The 19071-nt window shown below is 48.2% G+C and overlaps 4 protein-coding genes across 6 annotated transcripts; 1 reads left to right on the top strand and 3 right to left on the bottom strand.

Moving 5' to 3' along the window:
- Positions 1-70: 70 nt before the first annotated feature.
- On the bottom strand, positions 71-3909 carry LOC117849824 (protein BUD31 homolog 2). 3 transcript variants are annotated; one of them, XM_034731521.2, is made up of 5 exons: positions 3587-3909; positions 2595-2700; positions 1483-1585; positions 1212-1399; positions 71-568 (listed from the first exon to the last, which is right to left on the bottom strand). In XM_034731521.2, exons 3-5 carry the CDS (start codon positions 1574-1576, stop codon positions 413-415), a joined length of 438 nt encoding a protein of 145 aa, XP_034587412.1. In that variant the 5' UTR covers positions 1577-1585; positions 2595-2700; positions 3587-3909; the 3' UTR covers positions 71-412. The 3 variants fall into 3 exon arrangements, with proteins under 3 accessions (XP_034587412.1, XP_034587410.1, XP_034587411.1); XM_034731519.2 differs by lacking the exon at positions 2595-2700 and having other exon boundaries at positions 3587-3908; XM_034731520.2 differs by lacking the exons at positions 2595-2700; positions 3587-3909 and adding an exon at positions 2516-2538.
- A 1752-nt stretch (positions 3910-5661) lies between these two features.
- LOC117847732 (probable serine/threonine-protein kinase PBL25) lies at positions 5662-7765 on the bottom strand. The gene is made up of 5 exons (XM_034729004.2): positions 7532-7765; positions 7245-7420; positions 6967-7156; positions 6483-6874; positions 5662-6269 (listed from the first exon to the last, which is right to left on the bottom strand). Exons 1-5 carry the CDS (start codon positions 7719-7721, stop codon positions 5886-5888), a joined length of 1332 nt encoding a protein of 443 aa, XP_034584895.1. The 5' UTR covers positions 7722-7765; the 3' UTR covers positions 5662-5885.
- Positions 7766-10376: 2611 nt separating this feature from the next.
- Positions 10377-13092, bottom strand: LOC117847159 (uncharacterized). The gene is made up of 6 exons (XM_072292739.1): positions 12955-13092; positions 12477-12842; positions 12139-12351; positions 11788-11907; positions 11216-11700; positions 10377-11125 (listed from the first exon to the last, which is right to left on the bottom strand). The coding sequence occupies exons 1-6, from the start codon at positions 13036-13038 to the stop codon at positions 10654-10656; spliced, it is 1740 nt and encodes a 579-aa protein (XP_072148840.1). The 5' UTR covers positions 13039-13092; the 3' UTR covers positions 10377-10653.
- Positions 13093-13587: 495 nt separating this feature from the next.
- Positions 13588-16336, top strand: LOC117847158 (PWWP domain-containing protein 5). Its single transcript, XM_034728323.2, has 3 exons — positions 13588-13713; positions 13857-14409; positions 14516-16336. Exons 2-3 carry the CDS (start codon positions 13908-13910, stop codon positions 15961-15963), a joined length of 1950 nt encoding a protein of 649 aa, XP_034584214.1. The 5' UTR covers positions 13588-13713; positions 13857-13907; the 3' UTR covers positions 15964-16336.
- Positions 16337-19071: the final 2735 nt, after the last annotated feature.

The following is a 19071-nucleotide window of genomic DNA, read 5'->3' as shown; positions in this document are numbered from 1 at the left end:
TGGTATCATCTGTCAATATAATCACAAATAATGGCCGTACCAGCTGTTAAAGTAACGAATGGTAAATCACTGTAGTCACAAATATTTGTAAACTTAATGAAAACAGTCACTTGATTTTACAATACATTGCACAATTTGAAATCAACCGATTACACTGTGTCCTCAACGGAGATCAAATACAACGAGACATATCCAGCGAGCAGCGACTGCGTTCTGACATTATTTTCCAACCACGAGATGGAGGAAACTTTAATCACTGCTCACGTCTCGACACCCACACCATTGCACAAGCTGTAATCACCTGGTTGTACGATGTTTGTTTTCAACTTTTCAATAGGAGCTCAAGTATAACGAAGCATCTTGAGCGATTAGTTTTGAGATTATTTTCCAACCACGAGACCGAAAGCTTTTATTAATCGCCGCTGGCACAACCCTTGCATCCGCAGTGGACGCATTCTATCACTTTCTCCTCCCTGAGGTGCTTGGGGACCCTACAGACGCAAGTGGTTGCAAAGTTGTGGTCTCGTGTTTGTATGCATCGGAGGCAACAGAGGCGCTCATAACCTGGCTGCAGAAGGACTCAAGAAGAAAATTGTTAGTAGTGATCCAAAGAATCGAGTAATAGAATACAAACAGTACACAATTGAACAAATTGTAGTAGAATCCAAGCGTAGATTCACATTAGATCTATGGCAGCTGCACAAAGAAAGATAGTGCAGTTCAGGGTATGGAGTAAAAGGATAGGGACTGGTGAGAGAAGGAAAGGTATCTGAGCATGCCCCTAATGAGTGAATCACTAAAGATTGTGTCTTTCAGAAATTTCACATGACAAACGACGCCCACAAGTACACATACAACTGCATGGGTGAAGCCACAAAGTACCTTTCAAGCAATTTCTACAATTGAATTTGGACAAAGTAAACTATTCCTCAAAGTACACCCACACACCCAGCTAATAGCAGGAGCTTTATTCTTCCCTAAAGAAATAAGTACTTGCAAAAGCTTGAAAAATGTAAGAAGCAAGCATTGAATTGTGTTCTTATTTAAGTACAGATAGTCAGTGGGAAAAGGCTGCATCCAGAAAAAGCATTCTGCTTGCCAAGGTTTTACTTGTTCACTTGATGAGGCTTAAGGCGGGGAGTAGCATTCCAGTCACAGTTTCGTAAAACCATCAAAACAAAGCGCGAGTACTAGTGAGTATGCTCACCAACCTTTTTCCACTTTGCAATCAGATTGCGATCAGCATAGCCTTGGTCCAAGCAAAACTCATATAGCTCTTTTGATATTTCCTTCCTTCGATAGTAAAGATCGTATATGTAGCGACTCTTCTGATGAGAAATACGAAAGATGGGCCATAGAGCTTCACACTTCCTCTTCCCATCATGTGGATCATTTTCAGCTGCAAGAGAAAATCACATTACTACTCCTATCAGAGAAAATATGTGTACTAAAAGATCCACATATAATACACTAAGTTCACACCTTCCCTCATTTTGGCCTCCAAATCACGAAGTGTTGGCTCAATAAGCTCCCATCCTTCAGGATATTTCACACGGCTTGTCTTTATCTTAGGCATGTCTCAAATCTGTGAGATAAGATATAATATTTAGTGAGAGACATAAGGAGGACGGATTCAGAATACTTACCCCTCCGTCCCAAATTGTTGGTCGTTTTGGCTTTTTAGGTGCATAGTTTTTGCTATGCACCTAAATATAGTGTATGTCTAGATGCATACAAACATCTATGAACCTAGAAAAGCCAAAACGACCTATAATTTGAAACAGAGGGAGTATGATATAAATTAGGATGTTATATGCAATTATGCATATAGGATTTACATACAGAAGCACACATCCAAAGCATGATTGCGTAGGAATTGCAAAAACTGATAATATGTTTCTGAATATTCACACTGCTCAGATATCTACTGCTAATATGTATAGGAACTGAGCCTAGCATAGTAGGTGGGAGGTGTGGGTGTACACCCCCACCACCCAAGTTCAAGTCCTCTTGACTCAAATTTGGGTGCCTATTCTTGCTATTCACAATGCCACGTAGTTCCTCCTAGTTGGGTCGAGTTCTTGCTTTAGCATATGCGTGGCATTGTAACATTTCATGGCACACAAGTCAAGCTGGACGTAGACCAACCACCTGGGTGTTTGAAAACATATAACAGAAACATTTTCAAACATTGCAACTGCAACTGCCAGTCTGGACTACAACAGTGTACACAAATGCAGATGATACCAGTAGACGCTAATTAGTAAAAAAAAAACTAAACCTGATAAAAAGTGCCCAGTCAAGGAAGCCCGAAAATGACCTGTGCCTGGACCAGGCCTACAGTGGCCCTGGACAGCAACACGCTGACATTAGGCAAACTGCACCTTGTTCAAATTTTCGTTTCGATCCTTTTCAGTGTGAAAACCTTCCAGTGTCCCAGCCCAGATAGCTTGTGGAGCACCATTCAGCCCAAAAGAAACTGAACTTTTCCCAGGTTGGGCTGGGGAACACTCACCACTCATGCATGACAGTGCAAGCAAAACACAAATTCCCTGAAGAAGCCATGTAAGTTGGATTTCCGAAATATCTCTTACTTTCCTCCCTCTCTCCAAGAACTTTTCGATGGGTAAATCCAAGCTTCCAGCAAGAAACAGCTTGCCTGAGCTTCTTCCACCAGTCTTTGCAGCACTGATCCTCTGCCTGCAAATTCACAGGGCTTATCCCTCATCCATCCCCTGATTATGTGATTATCTGGCATAAGACATTCCTAAGCCTCTTTATTTTTCCAATTCCAGGTTTATCTTGGTTTGGGTATACAGGAAGCAACTGCAATTAATAACATTTTTTCCCTAACTCAGTTTATGGTCACTCATGACTCTATCAAAACTGCTATGCTTGCAGGGTTCTTGTTCATCTAGACTATAAATTCATACTTGGTAGCCAGACAACTGGTGCAGCACATGCATGCATCAGAGATCAGACATTATGTATATATGTGCCTGGTTTTTATACAGTTAATACCATATACTGTGGTAACCACTATCCATTAAAAACTCCATACATCTGTACCCAAGGATCTAAGCAGCATGGCTAGTCCAAGGCAACCAGGAGCATCAAAATCAAACTAAAAGTTCAGCTGGCAACAAACGCACCAAGTACTGAGGAGCGTTTCACATACTGCAAGTGAACTAATACACATAAATGGATCATGTTCACTGACAAAAAGAATGATTTAGGGAATCGAACCTCAATGCTCATGCTGAGAATGAGAATCAACTTCTAAATAATCCAATACTATCCCCTCTGTTTTAACAATTAACATAATTCAACGTTTCATCTTCTTTAGGAAGGGCCACTGACAGTAAAACAGTGTAAATGAGAACCTCGCATATCATCGCAAGGATCAAGTAAAACATTTTTTTCGACGAAAGATCAATTAAAACATTACAGTGAGAATTTGGGGATCTAGGGCAAAAATCGGGCAGGGATTCGGGGATAAACCAACCCGAATTTGTACAGGACAGTAAGCTGGTACTCCGAGCAAGAGCGAGAAGCAACCGAGTGATTCGGGGATAAAAGTCCGTACCTCGAGGTTGGGACTGGCGAGGAGGACGGGCTCGGAGAGAGGTCCTCCGACGACGACGACGGCGTAGAAGAGATCGGCCGGAATCAACGTCAGCAACGGCGGGGATGTTGAGGACCTTGCCGAATGACGAGGCCGCAACCGGAGATGGCGGTGGGTTCGTCGGCGGCGGCGGAAGCGGAGATCGTCGGCTCGGTCGAGACTGGCGGCGGGGAACGGAGGAGAGCGACGGAGCCGCCGGGTTTGGTTGGACAAGACCGGGGCAAACGGGTCCGGAACGGCAGAACCTGATCCCTGGTTCACTGGCCCAGCGGCCAGCGTCTGGATACCCCCTGATGCTTGGGCTAAAGCTAAAACGAGGCCCGTTTGCTCTGTCCTCGTCCCACCAATTCGGCAATTCCGAAGAAAAAAATCAAATAATCAACTGTAAGTAAACTTGCCGGACCTTCTTTATCTTCTTTAGCTATGCAACAATACGTGGCTCTGTAAATCTTTGGTTATGCAGTAAAGAAGTACAGCATTCACAAGAAAGTAAGTTAGCGCAATTGAATAACCATTCTATAATACTTTTGCTGCTCTTTGTTACAAAATATAACCTTAAAAAAAATACAGTACGATACAATAACAACATGGCTAAAGTCGAAAAGGATAACAATTATATTCATTTGACGACAATCACACGTTCATGCTTTGACTGCAATAAGATAAGATAAGAGTATAACAACAGTGACTAATTGGGAGGTACTCCTATTTCTTTTTAAGTTTGTGCATTATTTAGCTATTACTATTTGTAACTAGGGGATAAAGTCTAAACTTTCCTCCATTATTTGAGGAAAAAACGATCAACTGGTGACATCCTGCCTCCAAGTTTGTTGGGATATTTGGGTATGGACCGAGCTAACGCGCGACTAGTCGCATAATAGAATAGCGCGCGACCCTATCCAGTACCGCCATGTGTCCTGTAGTTTGCTTGGTTGGCATGCGCACACGCAATGTCGCAACATGCAGGACGGGGAAGTTGCTTTGTGGGTGACATCATTGCACTGACAGGTTAAAAAAATAGTTGTATTTTCTTTAAACTGGCATTATTCTCTTGTTGAGTGTCTGTTTTCAAATCCGTTTGCAGACCTACAAAACAAGATTCACTTTTAATATATTTTGAAGTCATCTTATGCTAATAGCAACTTATATTGAATGACAGTGCTAACTTATGTATGATTTGTGTAGCAATTTATACTGTAATTTTAAGATAACATAATCTTTTGTTTGTGTAGTGGAAAATTACTGTATGGACATATAGCAACTATGTAATGACTTGTATCTCTACTACACATTTAAGAATCATGGAGAAATTACCGTATGAACTTTACTATATCAAATTACGTAGAAGTTTTATCACAACTTTTATAATGTTACAACTCATGTAGAGGCGTGAATGCAACAACTTGTACAAGGATAATGTATCAAATTATAAAGAGATAATGAATCATCTTATATAGATATTTTAGGTAATAGTGTTAATTGAACAAATTATGTCTGTAACAATTTATCAACATAGTTCATTGATGGGTGAGATATAAGTTGCCAGACACTTAATACATAACTACCTACTACACATTCAACATAAGTTGCCACCATATAAATTTTTTTCAATTTTTATAGATCTTGTCATGAGGAACACAATGGTGCAAACGGATTTGAAAATTGAGTGTCTACAATAAAGTTATCATGTTTCAAAGAGATCAAATAAATAGATAAGTATGCGGGCAAATTCCATGCTATGGATCCGATGGAGACCCCAACGAGTCTGTCATGCGTCAGCCTAGTTACTTGACACCAAATACCGCATACAATATTAAAATATGTTAGTCAACCCACCACCCTAAAAGCATGTTGTGGGCCTCCAGCGGTTGCGCTTTCACGCTGCTGCGCAACATAGCGTGATTTAGCTTTTTCCTTTGGGTACGGTCATATTCCATTATCTTCCATAGCCATTGGAGCTACAAATGTAGAGGAGGGAGAGTTTTCAGACCATGTGTTTTGTATGTGTGAGATGATAATACGAGAGACAGATCAGATTGAAAAATGTGTACCATTCATCAGTGTGTATGATTCATAAGCTCACATTTAGATGTCCCGTCATTAAAAAAAACATTACTCACTTATGAACACCCCCACAAATTTACATTGCCACGACCTCTCGGTAGCCAGTCCACGCACTGAACTCCTTTACACGATACTCCTAAGTGCATCAAGCCACTTCACCTCCATGCCCTTCCACATTCTGACGACGAGTCATTGCTCATCGGCTCGTATCATTGCTCCTGCTCCTGCTCGTATAAAGCTCATCGGCTTCCTCCTCCTCCTCCTCGTCCTCGTTGCCTTCGTCGTCGTCCGAAGATTCTGACGACGAGTCGGAATGATCGTCCGATCGTCCTTTGTCTTTCTTCGGCTCTGGGGCGGTGGCCGGTGGAGCAACAGGGGCCGGTGGATCTGGCGGCATAGATGTGAGGAAGCCCAGCGTCATGACGACGTCGGCCATCAGTGGTCGCACGGAGTCCTCTTCCTGCAAGCACATCGCTGCCATGGCGACCACCTGGTTCAACGCTTTGGCTGGGTACTCGGTTTTGATGAGTGGATCAACCAGCTCGTGATATCTCTTCTGGTCTTTGAACATTGGCATGGCCTGAAAATGTGTAATGCAGATAGAAACATTTCAGAACTAAGTTCAGAAATCCAGCGTTCTATATTTAAGAACACAATGTAAAAACAACATTAGGTGACGAAAGAAAGTTGAGAAAATACCAGCAAATTGAAATTGAGAGAGTCAGAGTTTCAGTAACTGCTATAGAATCAAAAAAACCTGTACACTGCCAACAGAAGTGCGTCGTTGACTTACCCAGGTGACCACATTCTGCTCGGCCACAGGCTTGCTGGTATCGACGGCCCTCCTGCCGGAGATGAGCTGCACGAGCACGACCCCGAAGCTGTACACGTCGGACTTCATGGTGGCCTGCCCGCTCCGGTCGTACTCCGGCGCGGCGCAGCCGAACGAACCCATCATCGGCGACGCCACCGGCATGCTGCCGCCCGCCTGGCCGAGCTGCGCGAGGCCGAAGTCGGAGAGCTTGGGCGTGAGGCTCTCGTCGAGGAGGATGTGGGACGCCTTGAACTCCCCGTACACGACCGGCGGGTTCGCCTTCTCGTGCAGGTACTCCAGCCCCTGCGCCGCGCCGTACGCCACCTTCATCCTCGTGCACCAGTCCATCGGCTTCTTGCCCGCCGACAAATCTGGCGCGCAGCGGCGGCGACGAGCAAACAGTCTCAGCACCGTCCATAATCCTGAAGTGGTTAGGGAGGTGCGTGGTGCACCGTGCACGTACCGTACAGGTGGTCTTCCAAGGTGCCGGCGGGCACGGACTCGTAGACCAGCAGCCGCTGGTCGCCGTCGGCGCAGTAGCCGACGATGTCGACGAGGTTCTCGTGGTGGAGCTGGCTGAGCTTGGCGACCCCTGTCAGGAACGCCTTGTTGTCCTGGAAGCCGTGCTTGTCCAGCTGCTTGATGGCCACGGTCTGGTGCAATGCAGCATGCTTGATCCGTTCAGAGCCCAACCAGTGTCAGAAAGATGCGCGAGCGTGAGACGCGGTGGCGTTTGCGTACCTGGCCGCTCTTCTCTAACTTGCCCTTGTAGACCCGGAAGAAGCCGCCTTCTCCGACGAGGTTGTACGGCGTGAAGTGATCGGTGGCCGCGGCGAGCTCGCGGAACGCGAACGCCTGCGCCGTGATGGCGGCTCGCAGCGACGCGTCGTCGACGGAAGACGGGTCCGCGTTGTTGGCTGCGTGGCGAGAAATCAAATCGACTCGGCGTTAGAGCTGCGAGATTTGGACGCGATCGATCGAAATCAATCGATTAAAAAAAAAATCTAAGCTGCGGCGGGCTCTCTCACCGCCACCGGGCTTGGGCGGCGCCGCGGCTGATGGAGCGGCCGAGGCCGCGGGCGCTGGGGAGTACGCGGCGGGCGCCTGCACCATCGGCGGCGGCGTCATGTTGGACGCCGTGGCCGGCGCGTCCGGGCCCTCCGCGTCGGCGTCGTCATTCTTGCTCTTTCCGCCGCCGAAGCACGGAAAGCAGCTCATCTTCCCTTTCCCTCGGCGCCTCCCCGTGGCTGCGACTTTGTGGGCGCCGGGCGGGCGCGGGCGAGCGACGACTCGATCAGGCCGAGAGGCGCGCACGCACACACGCACGGACCGAGCCGCCGGCCGCCGTCACCGCGCGCCGATGCCCTGGCCTCTCAGCACCGACGCGCCGTCGACTCCACTTCGTGGAACGCCATGCTACCGGTCTCGATCGCCGCGCGCCAAAGTGACCGAACCCGACCGGCCGGGGCGGAGCAAGGGGTGGTGGGGAGCGTGGCAGCGGCGGTTTTGCTCGATCGGGCGGCCGAAGAGCGGGACGAGACCACCACGGGGGAGACGGGCGGTGGCGGTGGCAGTGGCAATGGGAGGAAGGCCTTGGAGATCGAGGGATCCAAGAGCCCCTTCCCAGAGAGAAGGGGGATCGGGGGAGGAGACCGATGGAGGGGAGGCGGGAGGGAGGGGGGCAGGCTAAGTTTGGCGGGTGGAGTGGACCGAGCGAGGAGCGCCCCGAAACGAGGGGTCGGGAACATGCAGGCCGCGCGCGTATTTGAAGCAACGCCGGGAACGGAGGCACGACAGCGCCTTTCCTCGTTGCTGCCGGTTTGCCGTTGCATGGTTTGCTTTGGCCAGCCGGGACGCCTCGCCGGCCGTGTCTGGCTCCGAACAAGAATTTGCATTGCAGGCTTCTGTTATGTTCCAAACGTGATTAACGTCGCTGTGCTGTATGGGAGTACATGTCCTAGCACGTTAGCTGAATCTCCTGCAAGCTAATAGTATCAGACTAACAGTTACAGCACCATGTGTTCTACTTAGGTGAAAGCGCTAAAGTTTCTTGTCTTCTGTTCGGATGAGAACCGGTGTGCTTCGTCACATTCATGTTTGCTCGTCACCTAATCTGACAGTTTACATGTTCGTGGTGCGCATTTCTTCTCGTCTTACTATGGTCACTGTGAAGGACAGCTTTTTCCTAAGCTTTATTTTTGTTCTAGCACGTTAGCTCACGATGAGCACCTGAGCAGAGTGCCAGAGTTTCCAGTACCATGTGTTCTACTTCCACAGTGCCAGAGTTTCTTGTGTTATGCTCGGGCCTCACGCCTTGACAGTTTAGACCTTAGACGTTCGTGGTGCGCATTCCTTGACGACTTACTCCACTATGATGACAGTTATATGTAAGCCAAATTTGCGCAGCTAATCGTTCAGAAATCACAGCAATTTTTATTTTTGACAATAGAATACTTCTTTAGAAGCGATATTAATCAGACCAGATTAAATATTTTTTGGAGACGAGAACAATTTATTGTTCGTCCGTTCAATCATTTGGTTCAGTTGCCTGTTAGTGGTACTGCATACCACAGCGACACGGGCCGCACGGCGCTGCCAAGTCGTCAGCACGACCACCGCACAGCCTCCCGAGTACTCGCACGAAACCACCGTAACCTTGACGGCCACCAACTGTCCAGGCCCATATGATTTCGCAGCAGCCAGCAGCAATGCTTCGCCATCCGAGCTACAGCCTGGAGCGAATACGCGAGAATCTCCATCGCCACCAGCGCAACGGGACTCGCCCGAGAGACGGCATACGGGGGCAAAGACCATGGAAACGATGTGCGAAACGGACACGAAGAATCAGATCCATGGGTAAACCAACGGCAGGTTGCTCGGTGCAAATCAGTGTGCGCCGCAGGGAAGAGTTCCCGACGCCGATGGCACGGCGGCAGGGAAACTAAGCCACCGCGGCGCGACTTCGTTCTGCGCCCCCAGAACAAGGCCGCCAAGAGTGGAGTGTTCTCTTGAAGCCGAAAGAAGAGGCGACGAGAAAGAAAAACAAATCGAAACTAAAAACCTCCACAGATGCCGCCACAGCAACTTCTACGAACAGAGACAAACAGCAGATATATTTTCAAATTAGACGAGTTCAGCAGCTACAGCGGATCGGTGATATGAGAGGGAGGTCGACGAAGCCATTAATGGCGGCGGCGGTGGTAGAGGAAGAGAGAGCGAGCGAGCGAGCTAGGGATTGCAGAGGGAGGCGTCGCGCGTTTATAAAAGCGAGCCGGGTGGTTCTAGAAGCCCTAATCTCTGGTCAGCATGGGCCGGCCCAGGTACCTAACTCTGGGCCTCGATGTTAAGTGGTCGCCATGATGGGCCCGTGACTCAAAAGGGAAACATGAGTGAACTCGGCATAACTTTAACTTAGTAGGTTGAAAATGACATAAAGCTTCGGATAATTCGGCCAAGAAAAAGCATGTCAGACAAAAAAAAATTAAAACAAATACAGATTAGATTAAGTTTATTAGGCGTAACAAGCATTTTGTTCTTGTAGAGTAGATAATTGGATTTTGATTGAGTTATTTTTCTAAGTGAAAAAAAGTAAAAGAAAGGTGGATTCGAAATCCTCCTTTCTTCGGACTTTCCCAAACACAGAATACCTCTTTGCATTCACGTCCTCAAATGAGATCGGAAGAAATTCGACTTTCATATAATATCTTAATAGAATCTCATGTAGGGTCAATGCATCTTTAGGATTCTATATTGCAGGCACGTCGCAAGATATAGATGTGTCTGAAATTCCAATGATCACTGATCCTTACTGCAGACCCATGTCAAACACAGAACCAATTGACGATTACGATCTCAAACTGAAAACATAGGGAGTTTGCAAAACAGAGAACTGGTAAGTTGCAAAAGAAAATCAGTACAGTGTACAAGGCCACCAGGCCATCAACACTTTCATGCTTCGTATGGCTGTCCTGATCACCAACCACTAAGGCTACATTACTAAATGCAAAAAAATGGACACAAATCGCCAAATCTGAGACTCCAAATTAGACGTAAACAAAATATTATGGATATATGACCACCTACAAGGCTACAAGACGCACTTGTTTTGTGTGTTCCTTCCGTTTCTCCTCTCTATGGTCTATATATCGCTTCAGGTCCGCGACATCCTGGGACTGGGAGGCTGCGAGTGCCGCCTCGTCACCCTCTCCGCGGCCGCCTTGCTCGGCGACGAGGCGCTAGGCTTGTCCACAAACGCAAGGGACAGGCGCTTTTTCGCTGAAGACGGCGAGGTCACCTGCAGAGGCGGTGGCCCGCTCTCGGTAGCGTCGAACATTTCCGCAGCGGCCGATGCCGACGGGCTCGCGCACCGGGCTTTGGCTTTCACGGACCTGGTCGGTTGCATGTAGCTGGGGGTCAACGGCGCGCCCTCGTCGTCTCCCGCGGCGACGGCGGCGGTGGCGCTTCCCAGGCTCAGCCTTCTCGGGAGCTCCGCCCGCAGGCTCGTCGTGCGCCGCAGCGGGGCGGCCTTGGCGCCCTGGCGCGGGCTGCTCACCGCACGCTCCTGGCTGCTCCGCGGGCGGCGCTCGAGCTGCATGCCGCTGGAAGCGTGGAGCGGGCTGCCGCTCCCGCCGCCCCTCGGGCTCGACGGCACGGCGCGGCGCGGGCTGCTCACCGAGAGCTCCTGGCTGCTCCGCGGGCGGCGATCGGGATGCAGGCCGCTGGAAGCGTGGAGCGGGGTGCCGCTTCCGCCCCCGCCCCTGGGGCTAGCCGGCACGGCGCGGCGCGGGCTGCTGACCGAGAGCTCCTGGCTGCTCCGCGGGCGGCGAACGGGCTGCAGGCCGCTTGAAGAGTGGAGCGTGCCGCTCCTCGGGCTCGCCGGCACGGCCGTCCTTGCCGAGAGGGACGGCGACCGCGGCGGGGGCGTCGACGGGGACGGGAGCGACGGCCAGTTCGGTGGGCGGGACCTGCCCTTTGGCGTTGTCGTCGTGGGTATCTGAATCGAGACGGCCACACGAGGCATTCGACCGGCGCTTTTCGGTGCGGCGCGGCCATTGTCCGGCACCGCTGTCTGGTTCTCCCACGGCCTCGTAGCCGCCATCCAGCGCTCCGTCCAGCTCCAACCCCAGTTCGGGTTCCCGGGGTCCATGAACATGGGAGCAGGCGCAGCTCTCGCTGAAGAAGGATTCCTGTTCCTCCACTGCGTGGGGATCAAAGCAGAGACAGAGTTCAGTGGGGAAGAACGAAAAACACACATACGAAATAGCCATCGTTCATCACTAACTACCTGATTAGAAAATGCGTATGACAACGCCCTTTGCCTCCTTGAAGCGGCTTCGTGCTTCATCATCATCACAGCTTCCATCTGCTCCTTGGACTGAAGGCTATGGTCCCAGCCTTCACCAATCTGTCAACAAATTCAGATTCAAATAGCTGAAGATTGACAGGTGTATGACTGCCATCCCAGGCTTTCAGCAGAAATCAAGAGCTATTGAGTGACTGATGCTCTTTGAGCTTACTGGCTAATGCTAAACACCAACAATTTGTGCACACCGTCACAAGGAAGTGAAAGCTAACAGTTTCATCGTATGAAACAGTGAGCTCGAACGATTGCACCAAAATGACGGATGCACTGTACCTTTGTTTTGTCCATGCTCTGCTTAACCTTGATCTGACCCTTCAGTGCCTTCTTGTCCTCCTCCGTCTTGAGCCTCCTCGAGTATATCTGGGTCTGGATCCTCGTCATCGTCTGCATGCAGTACAATGCTTCCTCGGTTTGGCGCTTGACGGTGAACCCCTCGACCAGCGACATCAACCGAGCCATCCCTCTGTCCTGGTGCGCTCTCCTTGCCTGGATGCAAAACGTTCTCGGGAGATTCACAGTCACAGACAGCGGCGACGCAAATTAACCTCCTCTTAATCCCCCTAGCTAACGACACTTAAATTTTAATCAATCGAGAATGATGATGCGGTTACCAGATAGCCCCTGCAAGCCGCCTGGATCCTGGTGGCGGCAATGTCCTCCTTCGAACGCGCAGTCCACACCCTCGGCGTGGTCACCGTGGGGCGGGCGGCCGCTGCCGCCTCCGCGGCGCCGGCGCCAGCCTTTGAAGCCACCTCCGTCGGACGCACGTCGCCTTCGTCGCAACTTGTCTCCGCATGCTGCGCCTCTGCGGTGATCTCCTTGGCCTGCTGCTGATCAGGCCGTGGCGATGGTGGCGGTTGAGGCTGGTGGGCCTCCCGATCCGGCGCCTGCGCCGCAGAGGTGGAAGCACCGGAAGAGTTCGATCTGCCGAACTGCCATATCTTCTTGAAGCTCGGTTTGTCTCTCTGCTTCGCAGCCTTCTTGCATCGAATTTGAAATTGAAACGCCCGTCAAATTAACGAAGAAATCGATATTTTTCGCGTAGGAATTGAGCAAATGATCTCTGCGGGCTCGTGTTACAAATGTTACCTTAGCATCCGTCTCCGCAGGATCAGGTTCAGAAGCGCTCAGAATTCTCTGCACGGTGTCAAACCACTTCCCTTTCCTCCCCATCTCTCGTGCTTTTCGCACCGTCGCTGCAGCGACGACCGGTTAGGAACGATCTGGTTCAGTAACGCAATCAAACGGACAGAAAAAGGAGGCAAAACTCCATCGAGGATAGGGATGAAATCGATACAAAATTGCGACAGTGAACTTTCAAACATGTAACAAACACCGCGGCATCGAGCATGGCATGGATGGAGCCAGCGAGGCAAAGATGCACGCCGGAAGTTCTTGCGCCTCAACGAATAGAAGAACAGAGATATCAGAGGAGACCTCATAGTTTTTTTCCGAGACGCTTGGTTACTCACCTCGTCGCCTGGGCCGCCGTACGCTGTCCGGGGACCTCGCAGCAAACCACCTGATTGGTGCTTTGCCGCTGTCCCTACATTTGCCCCACCACGCCTTGTAACGCGCCGTGATTACCGCGCAGAGTTCGGGACCTAACGAGGCCGAAACTGTTGGGCCGAGCCCGTCGCACGATTCCACGTGAACCAGCCCAACCCATCCCGGCCTTTCGGACACATCGTCTTCTCCTCTTCCCCAACTCGCCAGTCGCCACACACAGGGCGCCACCGCCCACTTGCCACTCACCCGCCCGCCCGCGCGCGCAGGCGCCGAGCACCAAATCGCCAAACCCTAGGCAGCCTTCGTCTCCTCTCCGCCCATCCGCCTTTCACGCCGGAGGTAAGGCACGCTCCTACCCCCGCCCTAGGATTCCTCGCTTCCTCCTCCAAGCGCCGCACCGCCGGATGCAGAATTGCAGGGGACGCGCGAAAGGTGGGGTTTTGGGGTTGCGCTTTTAACATTTTACCTCCCGAATTTCGCAGGTTCCTACCCGGGGGATCGCCAGGGAGGCGGGCGCTGGGGAGCCAGCTGCGATGCTCACGCGTTCTCGATACAAAGCTGCGATGAGCTCGGGCCCGGGAGGCAGCGGCCGTGGCGGAATGGGGCGTGTGGGGCAGGCCCCGCGGACGGGTCCTATTGCGGAGGCAGCCGCGGCGGAGAACCTGATGGGGAATTCCGGCCTGAAGGTTGATACTGATGTGATGGTGGAAGCCACGGATGAGGTGGCCGGGGTGAAGAAGGTGGAGGGGAGGATCGTGGCGGTGGGGGATGCGGTGGTGATCACGGATGCTGGTACCGATGGAGATGAGGGTCTTGCCATTGTGAGTGATTTGCTGTACGAGGCAGAAGCGGTGGGTATGGTTGGCGCAGCAATTGAAGAAGATGGTTTTGGTGAGAACGTGCAAGTGCGGATTGGTGGAGGTGGGATGGAGGGGGAGTTGGGAGTGGAAGCTGGTGGCCTGCAGGGTGAGGATGAAGACGCTGCTAAGACTGTCGAACGGTCCGCTTACCATACACCTCAGCATGTCGAAGCTGGTAAGTGTATTGCCCATTCTCTTAGGTTGATTTGATATATCATGTACCACGTTTATTCCAGCTTTTATTTTTCCAACTGACATGGTGTTTACTTGTAATCTTGCAGAACCCAACAAAAATGATCGGCTTGCCAGCTACTGCCTTCCTCTTCTTGATACTGGTGATATTCGAGTTTCTGATCTTGTATGGGGCAAATTAGAAGGTTATCCTTGGTGGCCCGGTGAAATTTTCAATCCTTCAGATGCATCTGAGCTGGCATTGAAGCATCAGATAAGGGGAAACCATCTGGTAGTGTTTTTTGGTGACAGCACATTTGCATGGTGTGATGAATCCCAGTTGATGCCTTTCATGACCAACTATTCACAGATGGAGAAACAAAGCAGTTCTGATGAGTTTGTTAATGCAATTAACCATGCACTCGAAGAACTCTTGAGGCGGATATTAATAGGGATGAGCTGTCCATGTGCACCCGAAGAGCTTTCTGACAGTAGAATGTCTTATTTGGTTGAGAATCATGGGCTCAGGGAGGGAGTTGTGTGTTCAACAGCTAATCGGGCTGAGGTCTTGGAACATTTCCATCCAGAAAATCTTCTTCACTATGTCAAGTCGTTAGCTTTGTTCCCTGGCCAAGGGGGTGATTTGCTGGAATTGGTGATAGCTTGCTCTCAGCTTACATCTTTCTATCGTTCTAAGGGCAGCCCTGAACTTGCCACATTTCAAACCACCAGTGGATGGGCTGAAAAAGCCATGGATGCTCCTTCCACCAAGAATGTAGAGGAAGATGTCGGCAGTGTAGTGCATTCTAATCATTATAAGCCCAGAAAAGGCATCGGTAGACCTTGTAAAAGGAAGCCTGACGATGGTATTGAGTCGATGGAGAAAAAGGCAACATTGTACAACCCTTGCAGTTACGATTATCCAGGGAAAATACAAATGGCTGGTCCTGCTGATGAACTTAAGCCAAAGAGGGGTCAAAACAGGAAAAATGTGCATTCCCCTGAGGCAGGAATGACTGATCACTCGCATGATATGTACTGGTATGAATTGAGTTTACACAATGACCCAATCTACAGCCTCAAAAGAGCAAGTACCAAGATGAAGCCTACTAGAGAAACCAAGTGGAGATCATCACTAGAGAAACCTGCGCCTTCATCACAGCAAGTGCAGTCTGCAACATTGGCTCCAAAGAAACAGATACAAGTGATGGAAAGACCAATCATCTATATCGATGCCAAAATGCCCCATGAGGTGAAGCCCACCGCACTTGTTTTGTGCTTTGGCAGGTCAGCTGCTCTTCCTTCAGAAGCTGATCTCATCAAGATGTTCAGGGGCTATGGACCACTAAAACAAACCGAGACTGAAGTGCACAAGGGCACAAACACTGTTAAGGTTGTCTTCAAGAAACGTGCCGATGCAGAAAGGGCTTTTAGTGTTGCTGGCAGCTATTGCACTTTTGGACCTTGGCTTCAAAGCTACCGTCTTGTGAATATGCCATTTTCTCTAGGGACAGAAGCAAGTAATCCTATGACGCACCCTGAAGCAAATCGACTCTAGCGAATAGCGCCATTTACATTACCTATCAAGAACATTGACTTTCATCGGTCTCATCCTGTAAAAAACTTCGTCTGGATCTGTTTGTCCAGAATGCACAGATTTCAGTCTATTACCAACAACTATCTTAGGGTAGGATCAGCCACTGAGGTAAGAAATCAGAATCGCTTAGCGGGAGCAGGTTCTTTCCTACATCTCAGGTTCTCTCCCCATTGGTGCAAGTTCATATTTAAAGAATTTTCTGTTAAATCCCATTGGTGATCCGATTATTCCTTAGCAGGTTCCTGTTTTCTTTTATGGGAGTTAGATTCTGCGTGTAACACTGCCTGCAGATTTATTGCGGCTCATGAAAGATTGAAATCCTCTTTGCTTTTCACTTTGCTCTTTTGTTCACCTTCTGGATTCTGTGGACCTGCTGATTTGCATGTGAAATGCAGGCACGCTATTCAGTTCCTGTCTGGACCTACCGCTTTCAATATGTACTGATGGCAGATGGGAACTCAGAAGCCCTTCTTTTCTTTTTCCTCACTGTTTTCCCCCATGATTCTCAGTTTTTGCTGTCAATACCGCCAGGAGGTTCTTCATGCTTTAGTAATTACAGCATTGATCTTATCTTATCCAACATCCACTTGTCCACAGCAATGTTGTCTAGCTCGGTCTTTTTTCTTTTTTTTTCTTTTGCGGGGAATTGTGTGGTATCTGTTGTCATTTAGCTGCAATTTAGTGTTCATAACACTGATTTGTTGTCTCTTAAAGAAAATATTTTCTGCTTCTCTCTATTGTGTTGTTCAGGATCATTTCTTGAGCTAGTCCTATAGCCTTAACTTAAGCGATAACGAGTGTACTCGTGGTGGCTATCAAGGCCCAAAGCATTCGTAGGCTTGATTCGTTGCAGCATTAGATCGAGGCACGCCTGTAAGATCAGCATCTTTTCAAGCCGTGTTTGTTCGTTGTCCGGTCTGAGCTTCTGCAGCGAGCCAAGGATTAAATCACGTCACTTAACATCATTATATTTTTTTGATGAAATGGAAAGGGGATGGTACAGCAAAAGAAAAGAAACAGAAACAGAAGCTAAAGAAATAACAAACTAAAAGGAAAAGAAAACAAAGAAGAGGTTTCTTTGAGGACCGGGCCTTGTGCTTGGATCTCTTCTTAACATCATTAAATTAAGTGAGATTAATTTATCTTTAAGTGGATCAAGACTTAAAGATGTTTGCAAAGTCCAACAGAGTATATTTTTTTTCCGAAAAAAATAGTATATTTAGGCCCAAGTAACATGTGAACCACTTTTGTAGAAGCGTCACGTCTTTTTGCATCTAAATTTGAAAGCTTTGTGGGTAAGGGCAGTGCAACAGCATTTCGTCAGCCGAGCTGAGCTGCGTCCCCTAGTTGGACTTTTAGTGTATATATACGCGGACGATTCAGAGTTGTATTGTTTTTCGTATAATCGTATTAACTACATGAGGCAGAACAGGAATGGTTTCTTCGACATGCAAAATGGATAAGCTTCAATTTCTTGTAGTCGTAATCAATCAAACTGAAAATTTAAAACAAGCATCTTCGGCGTCTTCTCCTTTTTGTTACTTGGTTGCTTTGGCAGCATAACCATATTTATTGTTTTTTTACTAAATTTAATATAGGTAGTGGCCTCTAAATTCATTGTTTTTTACTAAATTAAATATAAGTAGTGGCCTCAGACCACTACTTGAAAATGCAAATTTCCTTACAACTCCAAATCCTAGGAAAGGTCAAATACTTGTAGAAAAACGTGTTCTTACATGTTTTTGTATATTTTTTCCTAGGGCCAATTTAGGGACTGACTTTAGTCGACTAAAAATTAACCCCTGATGATCCAAACAATAGGGCTAAAGGTGGGCTAAAAATTAGCCAATCCCTTAACTAAACTTTAGTTCATTAGCCCTCCAAACCCCGCTAATAGGGGCTAATTTTAGATACGAATGACAAAAGGCTAAAAATACTCTCCTACACGCTCTAAGGATAGAATGAACTTTTACCAATAAATAGGCTAAAAATTAGCTTTAGTCCCAACAAGACAGGATTAATTTTAACAAATTAAAGTTTAGACATCTATACTTTAGTCAAGATAAACTTTAGTTTAGTTTTAGTTCATCCAAACAGGCTTGAAGTGTGATGGATTTTTGTCGGGACTTGAGGGAGGCGGTGCAAATTTTGGTCGACTTGTTCAATTTTTGGTCGGCCAATGTCACCGATTATTTTTATTCCACACCAAGCAAAACGTTCCATAAGATTTGCTTGTGTTTCCTAGGGTTAATGCAACCTTACTGCCTACATAGCATGTGTTGCAACACCATCTTCTTGATTCCTCCCATGGAAAGGAGGAAATTACCCTATGGCCTTCAAATCTCGTTATTGGAAAATAAATTGACCTATGCCACTCCAAACTTTACTAGGGGTAAAAGGATAGGAAACTAAGGGTTCCAATAATAAACCTACTACAATTGCTCTCTTTTGTTGGCAGTGGTGTAATGGAGAAATGCGGACAAGTAAGCAAATAAATTATAGGTGTGCATAGTGCAGGTTATTGAAGAGCCACATCATTTATCACTGGTTGTGGTGCCTTGCATTTATCGAAAGCAGTAAGCCAACAAATTAACATATTTGTTTAGAGAACATGTATAGCACATATTTCATTAACAGGAAAATAAATATAATAATATAATAAATATAATAAATATAATACAATATGAGCTCTACGTCGCTAATATTAACATATTTGTATATCAAGGTTGAAAAATAAATATATAATAATATAATATTAGCTCCACGTTGCTAATTTTATATAGATTTTAGATGTTTATGGTTGAAGTCGATAAAGTTGGACTTATAGAACAAATATATTGAACCTATATTAGGATCGAGCACGCGTTGATTATGATTTTGGCATGGCATGAACGGGAAACGTTACCAAAACCCGGCGGTCACGACTCACGAGAACCCCCTCTCGACTCTCCCCCTCGTGAAGAGAGGAGAGGGAAAAACCATCGAACTGAAACACCGTTTCAGATCAGATCGCGCAACACACGTATGCTTTCGAGCTCGGAGCGCCGATACACGACACGGAAGCCGAGC

The sequence above is a fragment of the Setaria viridis genome, chromosome 3 (assembly GCF_005286985.2).
Source record: "Setaria viridis chromosome 3, Setaria_viridis_v4.0, whole genome shotgun sequence".
Classification (NCBI taxonomy): Eukaryota; Viridiplantae; Streptophyta; class Magnoliopsida; order Poales; family Poaceae; genus Setaria; species Setaria viridis.
This window is presented reverse-complemented; position numbering and strand designations above follow the sequence as displayed.